The sequence below is a fragment of the Onychostruthus taczanowskii genome, unplaced genomic scaffold (genome assembly GCF_017590055.1).
Source record: "Onychostruthus taczanowskii isolate IOZ18803 unplaced genomic scaffold, ASM1759005v1 scaffold6, whole genome shotgun sequence".
NCBI classification, from domain to species: Eukaryota; Metazoa; Chordata; class Aves; order Passeriformes; family Passeridae; genus Onychostruthus; species Onychostruthus taczanowskii.
In genome coordinates, this window is record NW_024503679.1 from 1,729,224 (window position 1) to 1,750,089 (window position 20,866).

Here is a 20,866-nt window from a genome sequence, read left to right on the forward strand (position 1 = left end):
GTGCTCACACACACCCAGAGCCCCCGGGCCGTGCAGTGACACGGGGACACAGCCCCTTCCATCCCCCGGGCACGGCCATCCCAGCTGTCCCCGCAGCAGGACGCGGGGAGGAGCAGCACCAGCCGCTGTCCCCGGCAGAGGTGACAGCAGAAGCCCCGCAGGTGGCAGCGTGCGCGGCCCTGGCTAAGCGCGGGGCCGGAGGGGTCCCGCAGCTCCCACGCAAGCGGGAACACGCGTGGTGCCGAGCCGGCAGGAACAGGGCAGGAACAGGGCAGGAACACGCGTGGGCTCGGTCCCGCAGACATCCTCGCAAGCGCGGCCCGCAGTGCCCTCAGGCACCCGCACAGCGGGCACCGCGAGTGTCCCCGCCGTCCCACGAGCAGGACACGCGTACCCCCGTGTCCCACCTCCTTTCCTCCAGCGAGCGGGACACGATTCCTCGATTCCTCCACTCCCTCAGGTCCACGCGTGTCGCTGTGCCCAGCCGTGCCCCGCGCTGTCCCGGGCGCTGTGGCGGGTCCCGATCCCGCGGCAGGCGGTGACACGCGTGTCGCGGTGCCCAGCCGTGCCCCGCGCTGTCCCGGGCGCTGTGGCGGCGGGGCGGGCGCTGCCGCGGGTACACACAGCCCGTGCCGCCGCCTATAAGAGCGCCGTGCGGGACGGAGCCGCCCGCAAGAGCAGCAGCAGCAGGAGGAAGAGGAGGAGGAGGAGGAGGTAGGTGTGGGAGGGGGCGGCATCCCCAGCCCGGTCCCTGCTGCGGGGGTCCCGGCTCGGTTCCCTCTCTTCTGCCCGGTTACAGGGGCAGGAGAGCCCAGCGAGTTTGCCTCCTCGCCCCTCTTCTCCCCGCTGGGAATTGCAGTTCTGATGTTTCAGTTTCCAGAGGACAGGATTTTTTTTTCTCATATGGAAAATGTCAACCTGCAGCCCCGAGCAACCCAGCTAGGAATGCTGCTGGCTCTGCCACCGGGAGTTTTTTGGCCAAGCACTTCCAGAAAATCCTTTTATCTCGATTCATTCTGAGGCAGGAAAATGGAGATTCTGTAAGGAGAAACTTCTGGGGTTTGGGCAAACTTTCTGCCTCCTTTGTCTCCTCCAGATCCAGACTATTTTAAAATACAAGATTAACTTGTCTGTTTCTGGTAACTGCTGATCCTTCCTTGAAGATGTTCCCAGTTTCCCCCCTCCATAGGCTGTGACAGAGGGACCCACAGGGGCTCCAAGGTCACAGCAATGCTTCAGTGTGGAGGATGCTTCCCCAGGTGCAACAAGTCCAGTTTCTCCTGCCGTGAGCTGTAGGCATCACTTTTCCACTTGAAAGCTGCAAAAATGCCAAAGAGCTGCAAAAATGCTGGAAGGGCAATCAAGGGAGAAAGATGGACAGACAGCAAAACAGTTGTTTCCCTGGAAATTCTCTATAAAACGAGTCCCAGAGTACAGGAATGCAAACATCCATTGGTGTTGGTTGAAAGTTAAATTTAGATTTAACAAGACAGCATTCTCCATGCTATGTTCTGGTTTTTAACATTTTAAACCCTGAAGAGTTGTGTTTTGGTGAATACGGAAATGGAAATTTTTCCTGCTTCATTTTATCTCACTGGAAATTTGGGCAAAGGTACCAGGAACAAGTGGAATTCAAGCCGTTATGATTTAATCTGTCCTAGGTTAAACTGCTCATTTATTTCCTTTCTTGCAGCAGCTCTGACTGTTTTGTGGGCACTTTTGCTGGGCTTCAGCAGCATCAGGAATCAGCTGCAGCTCCTCTTGCCAGGTAATCATGGAGCTTGAAGGCTGCCTTTCTCCAGGTTTGGCTTTCCAAGGAAATAACCCAAAGATGTTACAGCAAAATAGCCCCAAAGAAGATTTGTAAGAGCACACGACAGCTCTGTCAGTCTGTAGCAGTCAAGCTAAAATCAGAGCTGTTGTAAAATCCCAGTCCCTGCTCCACTCTTTATTATCTCCCTGCAGTTATTATCTGGGTTACTGGACAGAAAATTATTCTCAAATCCAATATTGCTTTATGTATTGAAAAGCAATTCAGCTGCCTAAACAAACTGTTTTGTGATAATCATTGTGATCCACACTCGTCTCCAGGGATTTGGGACCAGCTTTTTGTGGCTGAATTGCTCTGGTTTGGATCTTACCTAAAATAACGATTTTAACCTGTTTTTGGAAAATGAGAATAAATTCACCTGCTCCGTACAGGAACAGAATAAAATGCTGCTTGGACACGAGTCAGATCAGCTCTGACATTCCCTGAGTTTAGCAAACTTCCTGGGACAGTCACATGCAGAGAGGCTATTAAATAAGCAAAACAAGAGGACTAAGCACATTATCAGTTTTGGTAGAAAAGAGCTAACCCAGGCACAGGAATAAGGTGTGTAATTGCTGGAAGTGGAGTGCCAGAGGAAGTCCAAAGTCATCTGTGTAAATTAAACACACCTTTTAATTTTATAGAATTCAGCTTCCTTTAGCCTTGAGATGAGCTCACGGAGTTTTGAATGTCCTTTGGACCCTCATCCTGGGATGGGGCTGCTTCTGGCCCCTCTTGACCAAGAGCAGGACCAATCCTTCCTCTTCCTCCTTCACCAGACCAGCAGCTCCTGGGGAAAATCTTCTTGGAGGAAATGGGCAGGAATGGGAATAGTGGGCTTTGTTCCACTTGGCACTGCTGGCCCTTGGCCGGGGATAATTTTGCTGTTGTGAAATCCAGTTTTCAGAGGTTCCTTGCAATTTTGAAGGAAAACGTTTCTGCATTCTTTCCCCTCTGGGAAGTTCCCCAGTGGGCTCGGGCACTTCCCCCAGGGGCTCACCCCAAAGCCCTGGCTGCACCTGCTGGAGGGAAAGCCCTGTCCCTGTCCAGGCAAGAGCTGCTCAACAGGTTCCTGCTCCGGGGCTGCTCCTCACACTGCAGCAGGACAAGGCTTTGTGCTTCCTGGGGCTGCCCCATCCCGGGGCTGCTGGAGCCCTGCCCCGGGCACTCCTCTGCTCCGCTCAGGGTTTTTGGGCGGCGTGCTCTCTGCTGGGGAGGGTTCTGCCCGCCCGCCTGCTCGCAGCGTCACATTTCCTCGTCCCTCTGGGGACCCTTTAGGTGAACCTCCCTCAGCTGGTTCTTCCAGAGCTGAGCCACCGCGGGCTGGAGGCACCCAGGCAGGGCGGGGCAGGGTCCCCGCTGTCACCAGCTCTCTCCCGCAGGCTCCTGGAGGTGCAGGATGACTCTTTTTGACGGCGTCTACCCCTTCTACCCGCAGCAGAGGAAGGCTGCTGTGTTTGACATCAGCTCCATCATAGTCATCGTGGTCTTCCTGACGCTGGCTTGCAGCTTCCTGCTCATCACCCCGGGCATCCGCGGCCGGGCGGTGCGTGACCCCGGGGATGCTGCTGCGCCCCCCGCTCCTCTCGCTGGGACCCTGCGGGGCTTTGGGGAGGCAGGAGGAGAGGCAGGGCTGCTCCTGCCTGCCTGATGTCCCGCTCTCTCCCCGCAGAGGCTCTACTGGACTCTCCGTGTTCTCCTCAGCCTCTTCGTGGGAGTGGTGATCGTGGGTAAGTGCTGCCCTCGGGGATGGGTCCGGGGGCAGGGTTGGACCCTGGGGCCGGGAAATGTGAGCTGGGGGGCACAACCACAGCTGGTCGTGGGGTCCACCTTACCCTTGCTCTGCGAAGCAGCCACGCAGCTTCCCAGAACGGCTTTCCCTTCCCTGCTGCGGGGGCTCAGGGCGTTTGGATGTGCCTGTGGTCACTTCTGGCAGTTCTGCCGGCTGTAACTCAAACAGCCCCAGCTCCGTCAGGCCGCACAGCCCCGTGTTCCTCCGGCTGTGTGGATGACCCCACACAGGCAGGGTGCAGGAACAACCACAAAAGCGTGGATGAAATGCAAAGAGCAGATTTATTTTCATTCCCTCGCCCTCCAGGGGACCCCCAAAGCAGCACTGGGTAAAGACAAGGAAGGGACTGGCACCGAGGATCACCAAACCTGTTTTCACCTGTGTTTCAGGGATTTGTGCAGGTGTAGCTCACTGATGTACTTTGATCTTCCCTGTAACAGGGCTGGCTCTGGAGCTTGTTCAATAGTGCTCCACTTCTCTGACACAGGAGGCTAGACAGTGCTCGCTCTGATCTCTGGGTTTTTCTACACCCAGCTACACATCGCTTGAGTGTGTTTACAATCCCCTTCACCAGTTTTCCATTATTTCCCCCAAATCTGTGAGCCCTCTTGTGCTGCCTGGGGCTGCAGCCAGGCGTGTTTGGAGATTGTGAGGAGCCTTGCAGTGATGTGGAGGGAGCAGGTTGGAATAAAGCACAGGTAGGGCAGAGAATGCAGCAGTGGGGTAAAGACCTCCCAAGGAGCAAGGTCTGAGAAGATGAAAGAGAGGATTTAATGTAGTAAAAACCAGGAAATCTCCTGTAATAACTGATGGTGGAAACCAGGCAGTGGGATTTCCAACTCAGGCAGGGCAACAGGATGGATAAGAAAAGATGCACTGAGGGGACAGAAGATGCCAGATGGCAAGAGAAACCAGCCCTGACCCTAAACCAAAGCATCCCTCCCTCTGTGAAGGACAAGATGGATTGCAGGACTGCTTGGAGAGGGATGGTGAAGGAGACGGATAACAATAACCTCAAAGATTCAGCTCTGATTTAGCCAGGCACTAGAATTAGGTAGCCAGACTGGGACCAGCTCTGGGACACTGGGTCCACGCCAGCATGAGGTTGCCACCCTGGGGATGCCCAGGTCCTGGGAGATGCCACCAGAGCCACCTGAGACCGTGGTGCCAGGCTGGAGGTGGCAGAGGGGTGGAGGCCGGGGCTGGTCCCACGGCCACAGCCTGCTGGGCCCTGCAGAGCCACCCAGCACCGCCGGGACAAGGCTGCACCCCGGCTCTGCTTGGGCACACGGCAAGAACAAATTGTTCTGGAGCCAGCGCCAGAGTTTCTGTCTGGCAGCAGCAGGGCACGCTCACCCCTGCCGCCAAAAAACATTCCTGTGGAGCTCCCACTGCATCAGTGCCCTCACAAGTTGACTCAGCAATGGAACATTTTCTCAGGAAGGTTTTGTTCAGCCTGACATCAAACCATCGGCTTTACTTTCCCCGCTGGAAAAGGAAGCACACTGCATAGTGGAAGTGCTTTGGAAAAGGATACCCTGACCCCAAAAACATATACCAGAAAAGCTTCCAGTTGTTCTTTTTTTTCCCAGCTGGAATGAGTGCCCAAGCTGTGATGGCACTTCCCGCCCCTCTCCACCGCCTCCTTTTGACAATGACTTTTACTGTTCGCTAATAGAGCAATTCAGGGAGCTGGATGTGAAATGAGACTCACCCCTGTTCCTGTGGCTGACAAACAGGCTCATCTCTGAGCCCTGTCCCGGGGTGGCGTGGTGCTTGCCATGGTGGGGAGCTTGCAGGGAAGTTCTGGAGAGGATGTCCAAGGAGAAATCAGATCATGACGTCCATGCCTGGGGATCTGAGCTCCGCTGTTCCCGGATCCAGGGAGTGGATGCTTAGCAAGGGGAGGACCTGAGCTCTGCAGGGTGTGGGAGCTGGTTGGGGCACGTCCTGGTGGCTGAATCAGCATTCCTGCCCTCCTAACACTCCCTTCCAGTGCCATGGTGGGAATGCTGCCACTCACCTGTGATTCTCCCCTTGAGCACAGCAAAGCCTGAAACCAGACCTGCTTTAACCCCAGCTTTATTTTTCCTGGCAGTTGTCCAGTTCACAGGGGACTGGGAGAGTGGCTGGGTGCAGGCAAACACCTCCTACAAGTCCTTCAGCCCTGCCCAGGTGAACGCGGACATCGGGCTGCACATCGGCCTGGCCGGGGTGAACGTCACGCTCAGGGGTGAGTCTGCCGTGCCCATCTGCAGCTCTGGAGTGGCCGCGGCCCCAGCAGGCCTGCAGCTGCCCTGCGGGGCCCTCGCTGTGTCTGCAGGCTGCTGGGACCCCGCGGTGCCCGGCTGCAGGCTGGCAGTGCCCGGCTGCTGGCACAGCGGGAGCTCAGCCGCTGCCTCCCGCAGGAAACCCGGTGCAGCAGATCAACGAGACCATCGACTACAACGAGCACTTTCCCTGGAGCTTTGGGGCGGATTACGACCGCAGCTACAGCCAGGGGCTGCACAAGGGGCTGCCCAGCCCCATCCTGTACGTGGCAGAGAAGTTCAGCTCGCAGAGCCCCTGCGCTGTGCACAGGCAGTACCGCATCGCCGGCCACTACGCCTCAGCCATGCTCTGGTGAGCCCTCCTCTCCTGCTGCACTGGGGACCTGCAGGGGTGTGCAGAGCTTGGCTGCCTTTCCCCTCGGCCTTTGGGATGGGTGGGATGGCATCCTGCCAGGAGGGAAGCTGTGTGCTTGGAGGGGGCCCTGCTGGGCACTGGAAGCACTTTAGGATGAGCAGAGAAGAAGTTCTGGTTCTCCCTGCTGGAGAAATCCACAGGAGAGAGGAACGTGCTGCAGGTCCCTGCTGTGGTGTGGTGGTGGTGGCAGAAGTCCATCCCCATGGATGGAGTTGAAGCTGCTGTCCTTGGTGGCCCAGAGAGGCCCATGGACACATGAAGAACTCTCCCAACCCTACCTGTGAGTGGATTTTGTATCAAAGATTGGGATCAGGTGAGGAAAAGATGCTGCTGCTGTTATTGTGGAGTAGATTTTGATTCTTTTGCAAGGTCAGAGATATGTCAGTGCCCACTTGGGCTGGGGGAGGGCTGGTCCCCAGCTGGCAGGGGATGGTCCCTTCCACCACGTGCTGGCCATCAGGAACCACTGCAGTGCTGTTCTCCCTGCTTGGTGCTTGACAGCAGGGACACAGGCACTAGGGAAGAAGCCTGGCAATGCCATGGAACAAGAGCTCCTGGTCCATAGCTGAGGCCTTCCTCTGTAGCCCAACTCCTCAGCAAGTGCAGAGCTACTGCAAATGACCTTTGCCTGCTTCTGCACTTATCTCAGTCCTGGGTGCTGCTCTCAGGGTCCACACTGCCCCACATGTGGAAGGGCAGGCACCTGGGGTGGTCCAGGTACACTGAGGGGCTGCCAGAGCCTCCCCGAGGCTGGTGCTGTCTGTGGGCTGAGCAATGGGAGGAGGAGATCTGTGTTTCTGCCTTCTGGATGTAGCAGTGTGAGCCTTGCACGTGTACCTGCTCAGCATGGGGATTAGGGATCATTCCTGCCTGCCCACAGAGCTTCTCCACCTCCTACAGAGCACTTGGAGCCCAGATTGCTCCTACCACATGGAAATCCTCACACAGAGCATCCTAATCCATGGCATCACATGGAAATCCTCACACAGAGCATCCTAATCCATGGCACTCACGCCACTCATCTCTTGGTCTCCTCCTGTCTCCAGGGCAGCCTTTTGCACGTGGGTCATCTCCAACATTCTCTTCTCCATGCCTGTCCTGGTTTATGGAGGATACATGCTCCTGGCCACGGGGGCCTTCATGATCTTCTCTCTGCTCTCCTTCTCCACCGTGAGGAACTCCCCGATGTGCCTGATCCAGATTGGGACCAGGACCCTGCATGTAGCCTATGGGGGATCCTTCTGGCTGATGCTAGCAACTGGTGAGAGCACTGGGGTGCCCCAGGAAACATCACTGTGTCCCAGGGCTTCCCCCCAGGTGGGAAGGGCAGCTCCCCAGAGCCCCAGCCTGGGCCTTGGCAAAGCAGATCCTGGCAGAGCCGTGGAGAGGGGTGGGAAAAGGGGAAGCACCGTCCTCATCTCGAGGAGATACAGGCATTTGTAGCTCCTGAGGTGCAAAGACATTGGGATCGCTCATCTGGGTTTTCAGACCTGTGTCTGGGCTTTAAGGATGCTCAGAACAGCTGATACAATAGAAGGCAATGTCCATAAGCAAAGGCATTGTCCTCTGGCAGGGGACAATCCAAGGAGGGCTGTGGGGTGGGGACACTGCTGGGGTGACAGGAACCCACCAGAGTGCATGTTTGTTTCCAGGCCTGCTCTGTTTGGTGGTTGGGATCACCATCGTGGCAATGCACCACCTCAGTTTGGACCTGCTGAAAACTTTCTTTGATCTCCGTGAGGACAAAGCAGAGGAGCACCAGGAAATGCCTGAGGTGTTCATCAACCCTCACTTCGTGAGCAATGGCCTGTCTCCTTCTGAGCCCACTGAAATCAACAGCATCTAGAAGAAAGTCCTCACTCTTTCCCTGAAGATGGACCCAAGAGGGCAGAACAAATTCTTCTTGATGTCCCCAGAGACGCATTTCCCCACCCAGCTGCCTTAGAAGTCCACACTGGGATGGGTCCCTGCTGGGAAGTGCCTTCCCAGACTGTGTCTCCCTGTGACTCCCTCTGGAAGGGGCAGGCTGTGCTGGCAGGCTGCCATCAGAGCAGCTCACAGCTGCTGAGACTTTGGGCTGCACACTCACCTGGGGACCCCTGTCCCAGGAGGAATTCCCTCCCTGCTCCATGCCCCTCCTGCTCCATGCCCTGCCCCTGGCAGTGCATGGATTCTCCAATGATCTGTTCCCACTGAAACTGAGAAACAGCTCATGGGTCACATTTCTGCCTGGAGCACCTGCCACTCCAAAAGCCTGGCATTGAACCTGCTCATTTTTTCCCCAAACATGACATTTTTTGGTTTAGGTGTATCCAGGAAAGCCAGGTATGGATCCAACTTCTGCAGGCTGGATGCTGCAGGAGCTGGAATAAAAAAACTGCTCCAGAAACAAGGACCAAGTAAATGTACCATGGATTTTGGTGTGGGGGATGTGCTGATGTGATTCTTTCCACCTTCAAATTTGGCCTTTATTAGACCAAACTTGTAGCCTGGTGTGGGCCAAAAAGAGGCCATAGGAAAGGAAGGAGAGTGAGGAATGAAGTTATCCCTGTCCAGCTGGAGCACACTCAGACTGGCTGGGCAGCAGGGGAGGGAGGGGAATCTGCCCCTCTGCCTCACTCAGGTGAGACCCCACCTGCAGAGCTCCTCCAGAGAAGGACCTGGAGCTGCTGGAGAGCCCAGAGGAGGCCATGGAGATGCTCTGAGGGTGGAGCCCCTCTGCTCTGGAGCCAGGCTGGCAGAGCTGGGGGTGCTCACCTGGAGAGGAGCAGGATCCAGGGAGAGCTCAGAGCCCCTGCCAGGGCCTGAAGGGGCTCCAGGAGAGCTGGAGAGGGACTGGGGACAAGGGATGGAGGGACAGGATGACGAGGAATAACTTCCCACTGCCAGGGGGCAGGGATGAATGGGATATTGGGAAGGAATTCATCCCTGTGAGAGTCTTGAGGCCCTGGCACAGGTTGCCTAGAGAAGCTGTGGCTGCCCCTGCATTCCTGGAAGTGTTCCAGGCCAGGTTGGATGAGGCTTGGACCAACCTGGGATAGTGGAGGGTGTTGCTGCCCATGGCAGGGGGTGGAACAAGCTGAGCTTTAAGGTCCCTTCCAACCCAAACTATTCTGGGATTCTGTATCTGAATGCTGGAAACCTGGGCACCTTCATTCCAATTAATTGTAAAGTACATAATTTCAGTATTTTTACTTTTCTTTCTGAGATCCTTGCTGGTAAGTTACTTGTTTCTGTCAGATGATACTTGTGTGTCACTAACGTGTTTTGTTCTGCACAGGAATTATTTTCAATAAAACTTTACAAAAAAACCCTCTCCTTTGAAACACTGTGGACTTTTAGGGGGCTGGTTTCTTAAGAAGGGGCCATGGGGCACATCTGAAAGGCACTTTTGGCAAGCCCCCAGCAGCAAGATCCTTCCCATGGGGACAAATGCCTCCTTGGCACATTTCAAGGTCACCCACTAAGGAATCTTTGTCATGAGTAACCCAGACTGGAGGGGCTGCTCACCTAATTGGTTATAGCTGTTCTCCAAGGCACTGTTGCACCTCCTTTCCCAATTCCTCCTCCCCCTCCCTCCCTCCTGGTCTGGTTCCTCCTGGATTGTGTTCCTCTCTGCCATCCTGCTCCTCACACTGAGGAGGTGTTGGGCGCAGGGTGCCCTGGAGCACAGCTCCATCTGTGCTTCCTGGCTGCTGATGGGAAGAGCATCCAAGGGCAGGGGGAATTTCTGAGGGTCTTCAGGGTGAGGGGGCTCTTGTGGGCTCTGCTTCTCCTTTGGCTCATAACTGTGAGTCTGCAGTTACTTGCTTTCTCCCCGGTTTGTTCTGATTTAATCTCTGTATCCTGAGGAGGACTCAGGGTTTGTTGGGATGGACCAAGGGGAGGGACAGTAAAACAGAAACAAAAAACACCCCAAACCGAACAAAAACTGTTGTATTTGAGGCACTTTTCCAAATCTGATATTCTCATCACTTGGTTCTTGACATGTCTCTTCCCACCTGGGCTCCTGATGGATTTGGTGAATTCAGGAGCAGCAGCTGCAGGCCTTGCCCTGCCTGCCCTGTGCCTCAGAGCTGGGTGGCTGTCCCGTGGCACAGCTCCCCGAGGGGGACCATGAACCCACCCTGTGCAGAGCAGCTGGGCTGGGCTGGCAGGCAGGACTTGTCCCACAGCTCCTCTTGGCTGCTCTTGCTCAGGCTAAAGATGAGCTTCAGCTTCTCTGGCTGCACGGAGTTGAGGATGATGATGCCCAGCCCCAGGAGCAGGCACAGCAGCCCTGCAAACACACAGTGGCACCTCTGCAGGAGCTCTGCTGGGTCCCAGCTGCACACCAGGGACGTGTGGCATCACCCAGCAGGCAGGCAGAGGGGCTGGTTTCTCTTTCCCCACGGCGATTCTGGCATCACTGTGGGCTCCCCAGCACAAAAGAGAGGTCAGTGAACGGGGGCAGAGAGTTGGGGCTGGAGCCCACCAGGCCAGGGAAAGGCTGGAGAACCTGGGCTTGCTTAGCCTGAAGCACCCAGGGGGAATTAGTTACCACCTGCTACAGGGAAAGGGCTGGTCTCCCTGGAGGTGATGTAACATGGAAAATTCTGGTTTGATCAAAGGAAACAATTGCTGCTTGGAAGAGGAGCAGGTCCTGAAAGGCAGAGGGCATCTCTATCCAGCAGGCAGCTTCAAATTTTCAAATATCTGGAATGCTCATCTCTTTCTCTCCCCAACTTTGATAATCCTAATCTAAAATCTTCTAACCTAAAATTATAATTTTCTGTGACCAGCCATGGGGAAAGAAGGGATGAGGTGCTGTTGGGCCATCGCCTCTGCAGGGATGGAGAAGGAAAGCCCCAGAAGCAAGCTGAGCACTCACCTGTTGCTAATGCCAGCCAAAAGGATTCACCATAGTCTGTTCTCAAGGCAGCTGGGCCGAACTGGATGGGGCACTCCAGGGTGTTCCTCGCAGTGGAGAAGAGGAGCAGCGAGGAGAGGATCAGAGTGCCAGTGAGCAGGAGCATCTGGCCACCATAGAGCAGGATGGACATGGAGAAGAGCAGGATGGAAATGAGCCATGTGCAAAAGGCCAGCCTGCAAAAGGACCACAAAACTGAGCACAAAACATCAGGCTTGGAGTATCTACTCAGGCTCTCCTCTCCTCTCCATATCCCAGTGGAGGGATAAAGCCCTGGGCAACCTGATCCAGCTGGCCTTGCTTCCGCAGATAGCTGGACAGCCTGATCTAGAGAGTCCCTTACAACCCAAGCTGTGTAATGGCATGGGTGGTGGAGCTGTGGGACAGATCCTGCAGCAGCAGAGAGGAATCTCTACAGCAGGGAATGTTCAGCATTGAATTTCCTGATGCCCCCAAGCACCTTGGTACAGCTTTGGCACCAGCCCTGCTCTGGGTGTAGGCCTGGAGCAGAAATCTCTGGAGGTTCCTGTAAGAGACTGAAATATTGGTGTTCAACAGCTCAAAGGTTTGGCCACTTGCAGAGGCAGAGGTGCTTTGCTGGGCCCCTAGGAGTGGGGCAGGAGGGGGTTTGAGGCAGATGAGGGAAGGGCTGATGAGCAGCAGCAGAGAGAGGCAGGTGATGTTTGTTGTCATGCCAATGTCGTCCCTTACACAAGAGGCTCGGCTGGAACGCTCCCCTCCCTTCCCGGGAAGCATCCATTCACACGGGACATTGTTTCTGTTCACACCTCGGCCTGGGGGTTTTCACCCCTTCCGAGGGGGCAGAAATGGTTCAACACCGGTGTGAGAGCCAGGGTCATGCCTTAGAAGGGGTCACAAACCATGGAACACCCCAAAAGCTGCCCGAGACCCTTCCACAGAGCAATACCCCTGATCCACAGCACTGCAAAGTGTAAAATTCCCCTCTGCAGGGAGGTGCCTGGGTGTTCTCACCTAAACCTGAACCAGCACTGGGCTCTGAGCTCCCTGGGACCCTCACCTCTGAGAGGACCAGAAGAGGAGCATCAGAGGGGCTCTGTCTGGGTCCATGGGTGGTCATATCTTCTTACCTAATCTGTCTCTCTCTCACTTTCTCTCCTCTCCTTTCCTATTTCTTTCTATCTTTGTCTACATCACATTTCCTGTGACATAAAATCCATAGTATTGACTTCAGCATACTGCCTCATCTGCACCCTAATTTGGCCAGAGGATGTCTCTAATAATCAGATTGTAACAGTCCCACCAAAGTAACTTCTTTCCTGATTCTTGTGATTGTCCACAACTGGTCACCCCCGGGCAGTTCCCACGTCTTCAGAGGGACAATGGCATCAAGGGACACCTTTGTTTGGAGAACTGCACCATTAGCCATGCCCACACCTGATTCAGCACCTGGAGTGCACCCAGCTGCCAGCCCTGCCCTGTGCTTGGGGCTTGCATTTAGCTCCCTGCAAATGCCAGCTAAGAAATTTTTCTGATTCCAAGAAAAAAACAAACAACAAAAAAAAATTTTCGTGAACATTTCTGCTTTGAAATACAGGAATGTTTGGGTGAGGGTAATTATTTTTCCTGAAAGTGAGAGAGGAGATGGGTACAGGAACCTGGAGCCTACATTCATGGGGGAATTACAAGGCTCTCTCTTCCCTAAACTCTGAGACTCGTGGGGGTGCCTTTCCCAAAACTCTGAGACTCGTGGGGGTGCCCTGGGACTCCACAATCACAGCACACACGGGGGCTCTGAGTTCCATGAGCTCCCTCTTGAGATGGTCCCTCCTGCTCCCCTCAGGCAGGTCTGTGCCCACTTGCACAGACCCTTCAGAGTGGATCTCAGCTTGGACTCTTTATCCTGGTCCTGGCAGAGATCTCGACCCACGAGCCCACGGCTGTTTTCCCTCCAGTGAGATTTTCTGACTGCAGTTTTGTACATCAAGGCAGAGGACTCATAAGAGGAGTCTGGGGACATGGACAAAAGATGCTCCAAGGGCTGCAGCCCCTCTGCCCTGGAACCAGGCTGGGAGAGCTGGGGGTGTTGAGGGGAGGAGAGAAGGCTCTGGGGAGACCCCAGAGCCCCTTCCAGTGCCTGGAGGGGCTCCAGAGAGCTGGGGAGGGACTTTGAACAGGGGCCTGTAGGGACAGGATGAGGATGAATAACTTCCCACTGCCAGAAGGCACGGTTAGATGGGATATTGGGAAGGAATTCCTCCCTGTGAGGGTGACGAGGCCCTGGCACAGGGTGCCCAGAGAAGCTGTGGCTGCCTGTCCTGGTTTTACATGGGAGACATTTAGGGAAGTGATCCTTGGAAGTGTTCCAGGCCAGGCTGGATGGGACTTGCAGCAATCTGGGATAGTGAAAGTGTCCCTGTCTGTGGTGGGGGGTTAGAGCAACAACAAGCTTTAAGATCCCATCCAACCCAAATCACTCCATGATTCCACAATTCTATGAATCCATGACAGGCCAGGAACCATGAGAACCCCAGATCCTGCAGAGAGCCAAGGCTTTGGCACGGCCAAAGGAGCCAAGGGGCGCTCCACAGAGCTCTCTGTGCTCTCCCTGGTCCTTCCCAGCTCCCAGGGCAGGCTGAGCCTGGCTGTGGCTCACCAGAGCATGGCTGAGGCGTAGTGGCCGGCGATGCGGTACTGCCTGTGCACAGCGCAGGGGCTCTGCGAGCTGAACTTCTCTGCCACGTACAGGATGGGGCTGGGCAGCCCCTTGTGCAGCCCCTGGCTGTAGCTGCGGTCGTAATCCGCCCCAAAGCTCCAGGGAAAGTGCTCGTTGTAGTCGATGGTCTCGTTGATCTGCTGCACCGGGTTTCCTGCGGGAGGCAGCGGCTGAGCTCCCGCTGTGCCAGCAGCCGGGCACTGCCAGCCTGCAGCCGGGCACCGCGGGGTCCCAGCAGCCTGCAGACACAGCGAGGGCCCCGCAGGGCAGCTGCAGGCCTGCTGGGGCCGCGGCCACTCCAGAGCTGCAGATGGGCACGGCAGACTCACCCCTGAGCGTGACGTTCACCCCGGCCAGGCCGATGTGCAGCCCGATGTCCGCGTTCACCTGGGCAGGGCTGAAGGACTTGTAGGAGGTGTTTGCCTGCACCCAGCCACTCTCCCAGTCCCTGGTGAACTGGACGTCTGTGAAGACCTCAGGGGTTAGTTACAGCCTGGCAGCAAGATGCCTGGTGCTGCCAGGATGGTCGCCGTGCTCTGAGCATCACTTTCCTCATCCCAAGTCCAGGACTGGGCTGTTAGCCCCGAGGGGCAGAAATCCTGTGTGTCCTTCCTCAAGATCAGCCCATGACCCTGAAAGCCCCACTTGGGTTGGTTTCTTCCCAGCCCCAGCACAGATCCTAGCCCTGGTGGCAGTGGGGCTGATGTGTGGCACTGTCTGGGCACTGCTTCTCCCCTAAGCCCCTGCCAGCGTGCCTGAATTCCTTGGAAGTTGGTGGTGAGCTTTTACTGACTGCCCTGGTTACGGCCACCAGTCTTCAGAGCAGATGGGTGCCTTCCACCAATTGCTGGAGCCACCTCCCAGACACAAGACACGTGTCCATCTTCCCATGAGCTCATCCTATGGGCTGGACTTGGCCCTTGACTGATCTATTCACCCTCCCCCACCTCTCCCCTCCATTTCTTGGGCATCCACGAGCTCCCCCAGGGCCCCAGCACTCACTGAGGATCACTGCTCCCATGAAGAGCCCCAGTACCAAGCGCAGGAACCAGAAGAGTCTCTGTAAGGGGGGAGCAGAGTGGAGGCACAGGGGTCAGCCAGATTTTTGGCACCTCAGCACCAAGCACATCATTCAGAAAGGTGAAATGGTGAGAAGCAGACCTGTCCCTCCCTGGGGAGTCACCCCGTGTGCTTTGTGGGTGGCTGGCATGGGGTATCCCGTGCATCCCTGCTGGAGTGGGGGAGGCAGCAGGGAGATCCAGGCAGAGGAAGAAGATCACAAAAAGAACACGCCGGAGAAAGCTGTGACAGCCCTTTTTGGAGAAGGAGGGTGGAAACATTCCCCCCACCAGTCTTCAGCTGCAATTTCCACACTTATCCAAACCTCATGTGTTTGGATGTGTTGACAGCTGGCCACAGCTGTAGCAAAAAGGAGTGACCAGGCATTTGTAGAGTGTCCCCTGGGGGACAGAAGCCCCTGAGCCAGCCCTGCTGCAAAGCCAGGCACACAACCAGCCCTGGTGTGGCGCCCAGCAGGGTCTGTTGGCCACGCAGAGCCCGCTGAGCAGTGCTGGGACATGCCCGGTACACACCTCCCTCTTTCATTGAGCTTTCTGGGAAGGTGGGGTGAGAGCTTTGAGCCTCACCCTGCTATTCCACTCTGGTGAAAGAATTTCGGCTTGTTCATAGAGAAATCCAGCCAAGATCAGCCCTAGCTGCCTCAGAAATCTGGGGTGGTGGAGTTTGGTGCTCATGCTGGGATGGGCTGGAGCTCACTCAGCCCCATGGAATTCCAGAGATCCCAGAGCTCTGGCCATAGCCCGCGGGCAGATCTGCTTGCCAAATCTGTTCCCGAGGCTGGGAAAGAGGAGAAATGTGGGATGCACAGGCAGGGACCAGAGGTGTGAACGGCCCCTGCCCCTCCACTTACCCCCCTGCCCGGGATCCCCGGCAGGATGATGATGAACGTGGCCAGCATGGAGAGGAATACGGTGACAATGACAGCCCGGGTGGTGTCAAAGGGGAAGCAGGCATTGGCTCCAGGGTAGAAGGGGTAGGAGCCATTCCACAGAGTCATCTTGCTGCCTGGAAGGATCCGAAACTGGCCCCCAGAGAGACAGTGGTGAGAAAATCATCTCCACACATCCACTCCATGCAGCATTCCCCACAGAAACATCCCCTGCCCCCTGGGCAGCGCTCTGCCTGTCCCTGGCACGGCTGTGTGTGCATCCCAGCGTCCCCGGACACTGCATTCCACTCTGGCCGTGCACTCAGGGATGTCCCTTCATCCTCCCGGTGTTCAGCCCGCAGCAGAGCTGCCTGGGAGCCGCCGGGGCATCGCTGCAGTGCTCAGGTGCAAAACTCAAGACCTGCAAACACCGCTGGACAGCTCGCTCTCCTCCTCCGTTCTCCATCCCCAGAATGCTCCCTGAGCTCCCGGCCTCGCTGTCCAGCTCTTTTCCAGCAGTGCTTTCCCCGCGGTGCTGGGGCTCGGGCGGATCGCGGCGCAGACCCCGACCGAGCCCCGGAGCTCACTCCTCACCGTCCGGGGAGACGGGAATGACCCGAGGGGACAGCGGCACTGCCCGTCCCCGCAGCCGTGTGCCAGCCCCCCAGGAGCCAGCTGGGGACGGCGCTGGGACGCTGCTCGGGACACCAAGCGCTGCTTTTACCGCAGCACTTCACAGCTCCCTTTCCTGCTGGGAAAGGGCTGCTCAGCATCCCCCGGGAATGGGGAATATCCCTGCAGCAGCAGCAGCAGCACCCACAGCCCTTCCCCACGCCAGCCTACCTGCGCTGCAGCCGCTGCCGGGCTGGGAGCCGCGGCGTGCGCCGGGATGCTCCGGAAAGCACCGGGACGCTCCGTGAAGCGTCGGGATGCCGCCTGCCCGCCCGCTCCTCCTGCCAAAGCTGCGGGCCAGCAGCCAGCCCGGCGTGGAGTCACGGCTGTGCTGCTGCCGGAGGTTTTTGGAGTGCCCGCCTCCAGAGGCGCTTGGATCATCCAGCCTAACCCGGAGCGCCCCGGCCGCTCCCGCGCTCCTGCTCAGGGCACAAAGGGCAGGGCACAGCCCCGGGAAGGGTCGGCTTCATCTCCTTGGCTTTTCTTGGAGAACAGTAAAAAAGTCCAGCTCCACATGGCATGTAGACCCTGGAGCTGCCAGGCCCCTCCGGATCCTAGTGGGACTAGAGGTCTCCAAAGCCCTGCCTGGTGGAATTCCCAGCTGGGATCATCGAGCACGGGCTGTGCCTGCCTGGCCTCCTGATGGCCCTGGCTCCATCCCTCGGGGAGTTTCCCTTAGAAGGTCCTGGCAAGGTCTCCAGGGGCGCTCCCAGCCCCACTGTGCAGAAGATGCTCAGGTTTGTAACCTGGCCATAGCATGGAGATCATGGAAATTCAAGCCTTTGGGTTTGCTCCTCCACTTTGGCATTTCAGTTGGCTGAAGAAGGTTGTATTGATACTGAGAAGGACCAGCATGGCAGAAACACTCTCCTGACCCATGTCTGGGGTATTCCCTCTGAAACTGGCACAGCCATTCCCTGGATATTTCTTTTTTGCATCCCAGTGAATGGGCTGGCTGTGTACCACCCCCTTGGCAGAGGGAGGTAAAAATGAGTTTTCACTCATGCACAACAGGAAATAAAGGCATTTTTTTGGCAAAGATTTTGCCATTTCCCTTCAAATCCCCAATTGGTCTGATCCAGTCTGAACTGTATCCCTCCCCTGGAGTGGTTTACAAAAATGAAAGGGTGGGAAAGGTGCTGTGGCTGGGAATGTGTGTGCAGATGTGCTGAGGAGCTGTCTGCTGGGGACAGGGCACCAGCTCCAGCTCTGACAGACTCTGCAAAGCAGATGGAGACATGGATCTCACAGCAAATCCTTCGGGGTGATCACAGGGACACCCGTGGGGCTTTGGACCTGTTGGAAAGGTGGAACCACCTCTCTCTCCCTCCAGTGTGGGAGAGGATAACTGAAGGAGTGGCTGGTAACTGGCAGGATGAAATTAATCAAGAGGGGGAAGATGCAACCATGTGAAATGTGGGATTAGGGTCTAAAGCATCCCCCACTGCACTCCCTGGAGCTGGGAGAGGCAGCAGAGGATGAGCCCTGCACTGGCTTGGATAAACCAATGTGTGGGGTTTGCCTTCGAGGGTTTGGGGCTGCTCAGACAAGCATCACAAACTCATCCACTGGGGAGATATCCTATTCCCAAAAGTGCAAACAAGGGGGAGGGAGCTCCCCTTCTTCTCTAAAGGTAACCAGCACCACAAGGTTTGTGTGCAAGGACATGGAGGGAGCTCCCAGAAATGCTCTGGTTCTATCATCTGTCCCCAGCAGGGATGGACATGGGGAATGATTGTGGCAGTGGGATGCTCCCCTTCCCTGGAGTGCTGATGAGGTCCTATCCTGAGAAAACTGCTTGATTTACCCATCACCCAGCATGCTACATATAGGAAAAGGCAATTATTACAACTGGTTGTTTGTGTTTTCCTCCTTTTTATATTTTAAATTTTCTGAGTATTTCTGCAGATAGTAAAGGTGTGCATTCCATCACACAGTTTCCAGGGAACACTACACATTTTCCAGGGAGTTTCTTCTCCCAGTGTCAGCACCCTGCCCTTGCTGGGGCAGCCCTCTTGCTTGGGAAGCTTCTGCTTCACTCCCTCTGGAGAGATGGATGCCCAGATTAGAGATGAGTCACTGGAACCAGGTCACCCAGGGAGGGGGGCAGGGGGAGCACCCATCACCTCTTGTGCAAGCGGATGTGGAGTGCTGGATCAGCCACCCCTCTCAGGGCTGGGAAGTGAGGAAAGAGTGGGTACATGCCTGGGCAGGGAGGTGATTCTGGGGATGGACAGGGAGGATTTCTGCCTGGCCCATTGGAGCCAGAATGATGGATGTGGTGCTCATCTCCGGGAGTCACCCTGCCACACAGCTGTCCCCATCAGCCCTCTGTCCTCACCCTGCCAGGGACAAAGCTGCAACTGGGGATCTGCTGGGATGAAGCCCAGGAATCTTTGGGACATGATGGAGGCCCAGCTCTGCTTGGGGGTTACACGTTTTGAGAGAAGGAGAAGCTGTTGCCACCCACTCCCCTGAGCAGTGTGTTTCATATTTCCTGCTGGAGGCAGCTCAGGGTCAGTGAAAGGACGGCCAGGAGATGGAGGCAGAGCCCAGCAGGAGCCACACACCATCCCGGTCCCAGCTCTGCAGCAGGGATGTGGGCAGGGATCCCAAGAGGACCTAAACTGATCCCTGGGAGCGGGGAGGAGAGGGGAAGAACCTCACTTCCCATCCTGCATCTCTTACAGGTGTTTCCTCTCCATCAGCTCCCAAAGTGCCCCTCCAGGCTCATCCCAGAGCATCTCCCTGCTCTGACAGAGCTCCTCTGCCCCGGGGTGGGTCTCAGGAGGGGCATGAGCTGTGGGATGCATTTATCAGGGATTTTACTGCCCCAGCCTGGCAGCCTTGTCCCCACAGAGCACAGCCCTTCCTGCCAGTTTAATGGAGCCATCAGGGAGTTGAACTGTTCCCAGCTTTGCTGGGGCTTGTTGGTGATGCACTGCGTGCTAATTATCACTTTCATCCTTGGCTGCAGCTCAGAGAGCTTTCTCTTGTAATCCCTGGCATTAGAGGCCAGTTTTAAGCAACAAACATTTTTCCATGGAAACTCCTCTGTCTTCTATCTCCCTGCCAGCCTGGGAATCCCTTCACACCAGATCTCAGATCAGCAGAGTGAACTTTGTGGTGGAAGATATCCAAGGCAGATTTGGGGTTGGCCAGGTCTCCTGTGCGTGTTCTCTACCAGCTCTGGGTGTCACAAAAGCTTTCATGGATGATGGTCTCAGCTCTGGAGACAAAATTCAGAAGGAAATGCCCTGGAATGAGTGTTTCCTCTAAGGAGAAGGGGCTTCAGTAACTCTTCTTTCTTCTGCCAAAGAGAGAAATGGATACTGGGGGATGAAAGTGGAAAAAAAAAATTAAAACTGTTCATTATCAAAGCAAGATAGCTGCAAAGCACAGGAAAAAGAAATAAAATTGAACCTTACACCCCAACTCCACCTCATTGTGTGGCTGAGAGGTGAGGGTGGTGGCTGATCTTTGGGAGGGGGAGAAAAGAATTCACACAGCAGCTGGGAACCTGTTGGATTTCTGGTGTGGGATCTCTCCTCAAAGCAGCCAAAGCTGGTGGATTTTAATGCCCTTTCTCATGTTGGTTCAGCTCCTCCAAGGTCCCCACTGCCTCCCCAGAAAGGAAAAATAAGAAAAGCCAAAAACATTTCAAGAGGGGGAGGAAAAAAAAAGGCTGAGAGGGGAAGGGAAGGGAAGGGAAGGGAAGGGAAGGGAAGGGAAGGGAAGGGAAGGGGAAAAAAACCTTCTGGCTTGAAGCTAGCTAAAAACCAATCCCACAAAAAAAAGCAATGCAGTGTCCCCAGTCCAGCCTGGAGAGAGATTGAACCAAAATCAGGCAGGAGCCCAAAGCTCCCCAGCCCAGCCCCCAGGCCCATCTTAAATCTACAGCAGCCATTTTCTGTGCGTAAAGCAGACAATTAGGGAGTAAAACACCATTACAAAATCACCCCAAGACAATGATGCCCAGAGCTGCTCCCTCCCAGAGGTCCTGTCCTACCAAACTCAGCCTGGGCTGGCGTCCTGCAGCTGGTGAATCCTGCTGTGGGTCAGGGGGTGAGCCAGAGGCCTCCAGCAGCCACCCACCAGAACTTACATGAGGCTGACGACCCTGTTCCTGCCACCATAGTCTCACAGCTCTCCCAGCAGAGCTGGTTCTGGTGGGGAGGTGTCCCCCATCCTCCCAGGGAAAGGGAGGCTGGCCCTTCATGAAAGGACGGGGTCTTTGAAGGTCTAGGCCTGCCACACAAATGTTCCCAAGCACGAAAAACCGAGCCCCTCTTTCACCAAGTCCCAGGTAAGAATTCCCACAAGTCCTCCTGCCCTGCCTGGAGCTCTCTTATCCT

At 55.9% G+C, this 20,866-nt stretch overlaps 2 protein-coding genes across 2 annotated transcripts; one reads left to right on the forward strand and one right to left on the reverse strand.

The window, feature by feature from the left end:
• The first annotated feature begins 3,209 nt into the window (after positions 1-3,209).
• On the forward strand, positions 3,210-8,133 carry DUOXA2 (dual oxidase maturation factor 2). Its single transcript, XM_041418798.1, has 6 exons — positions 3,210-3,356; positions 3,483-3,540; positions 5,701-5,835; positions 6,011-6,224; positions 7,334-7,548; positions 7,940-8,133. Exons 1-6 carry the CDS (start codon positions 3,210-3,212, stop codon positions 8,131-8,133), a joined length of 963 nt encoding a protein of 320 aa, XP_041274732.1.
• A 2,224-nt stretch (positions 8,134-10,357) lies between these two features.
• LOC121343544 (dual oxidase maturation factor 1-like) lies at positions 10,358-15,968 on the reverse strand. Its single transcript, XM_041418796.1, has 6 exons — positions 15,822-15,968; positions 14,894-14,951; positions 14,221-14,355; positions 13,832-14,045; positions 11,158-11,372; positions 10,358-10,566 (listed from the first exon to the last, which is right to left on the reverse strand). Exons 1-6 carry the CDS (start codon positions 15,966-15,968, stop codon positions 10,358-10,360), a joined length of 978 nt encoding a protein of 325 aa, XP_041274730.1.
• Between the last annotated feature and the right edge of the window lie 4,898 nt (positions 15,969-20,866).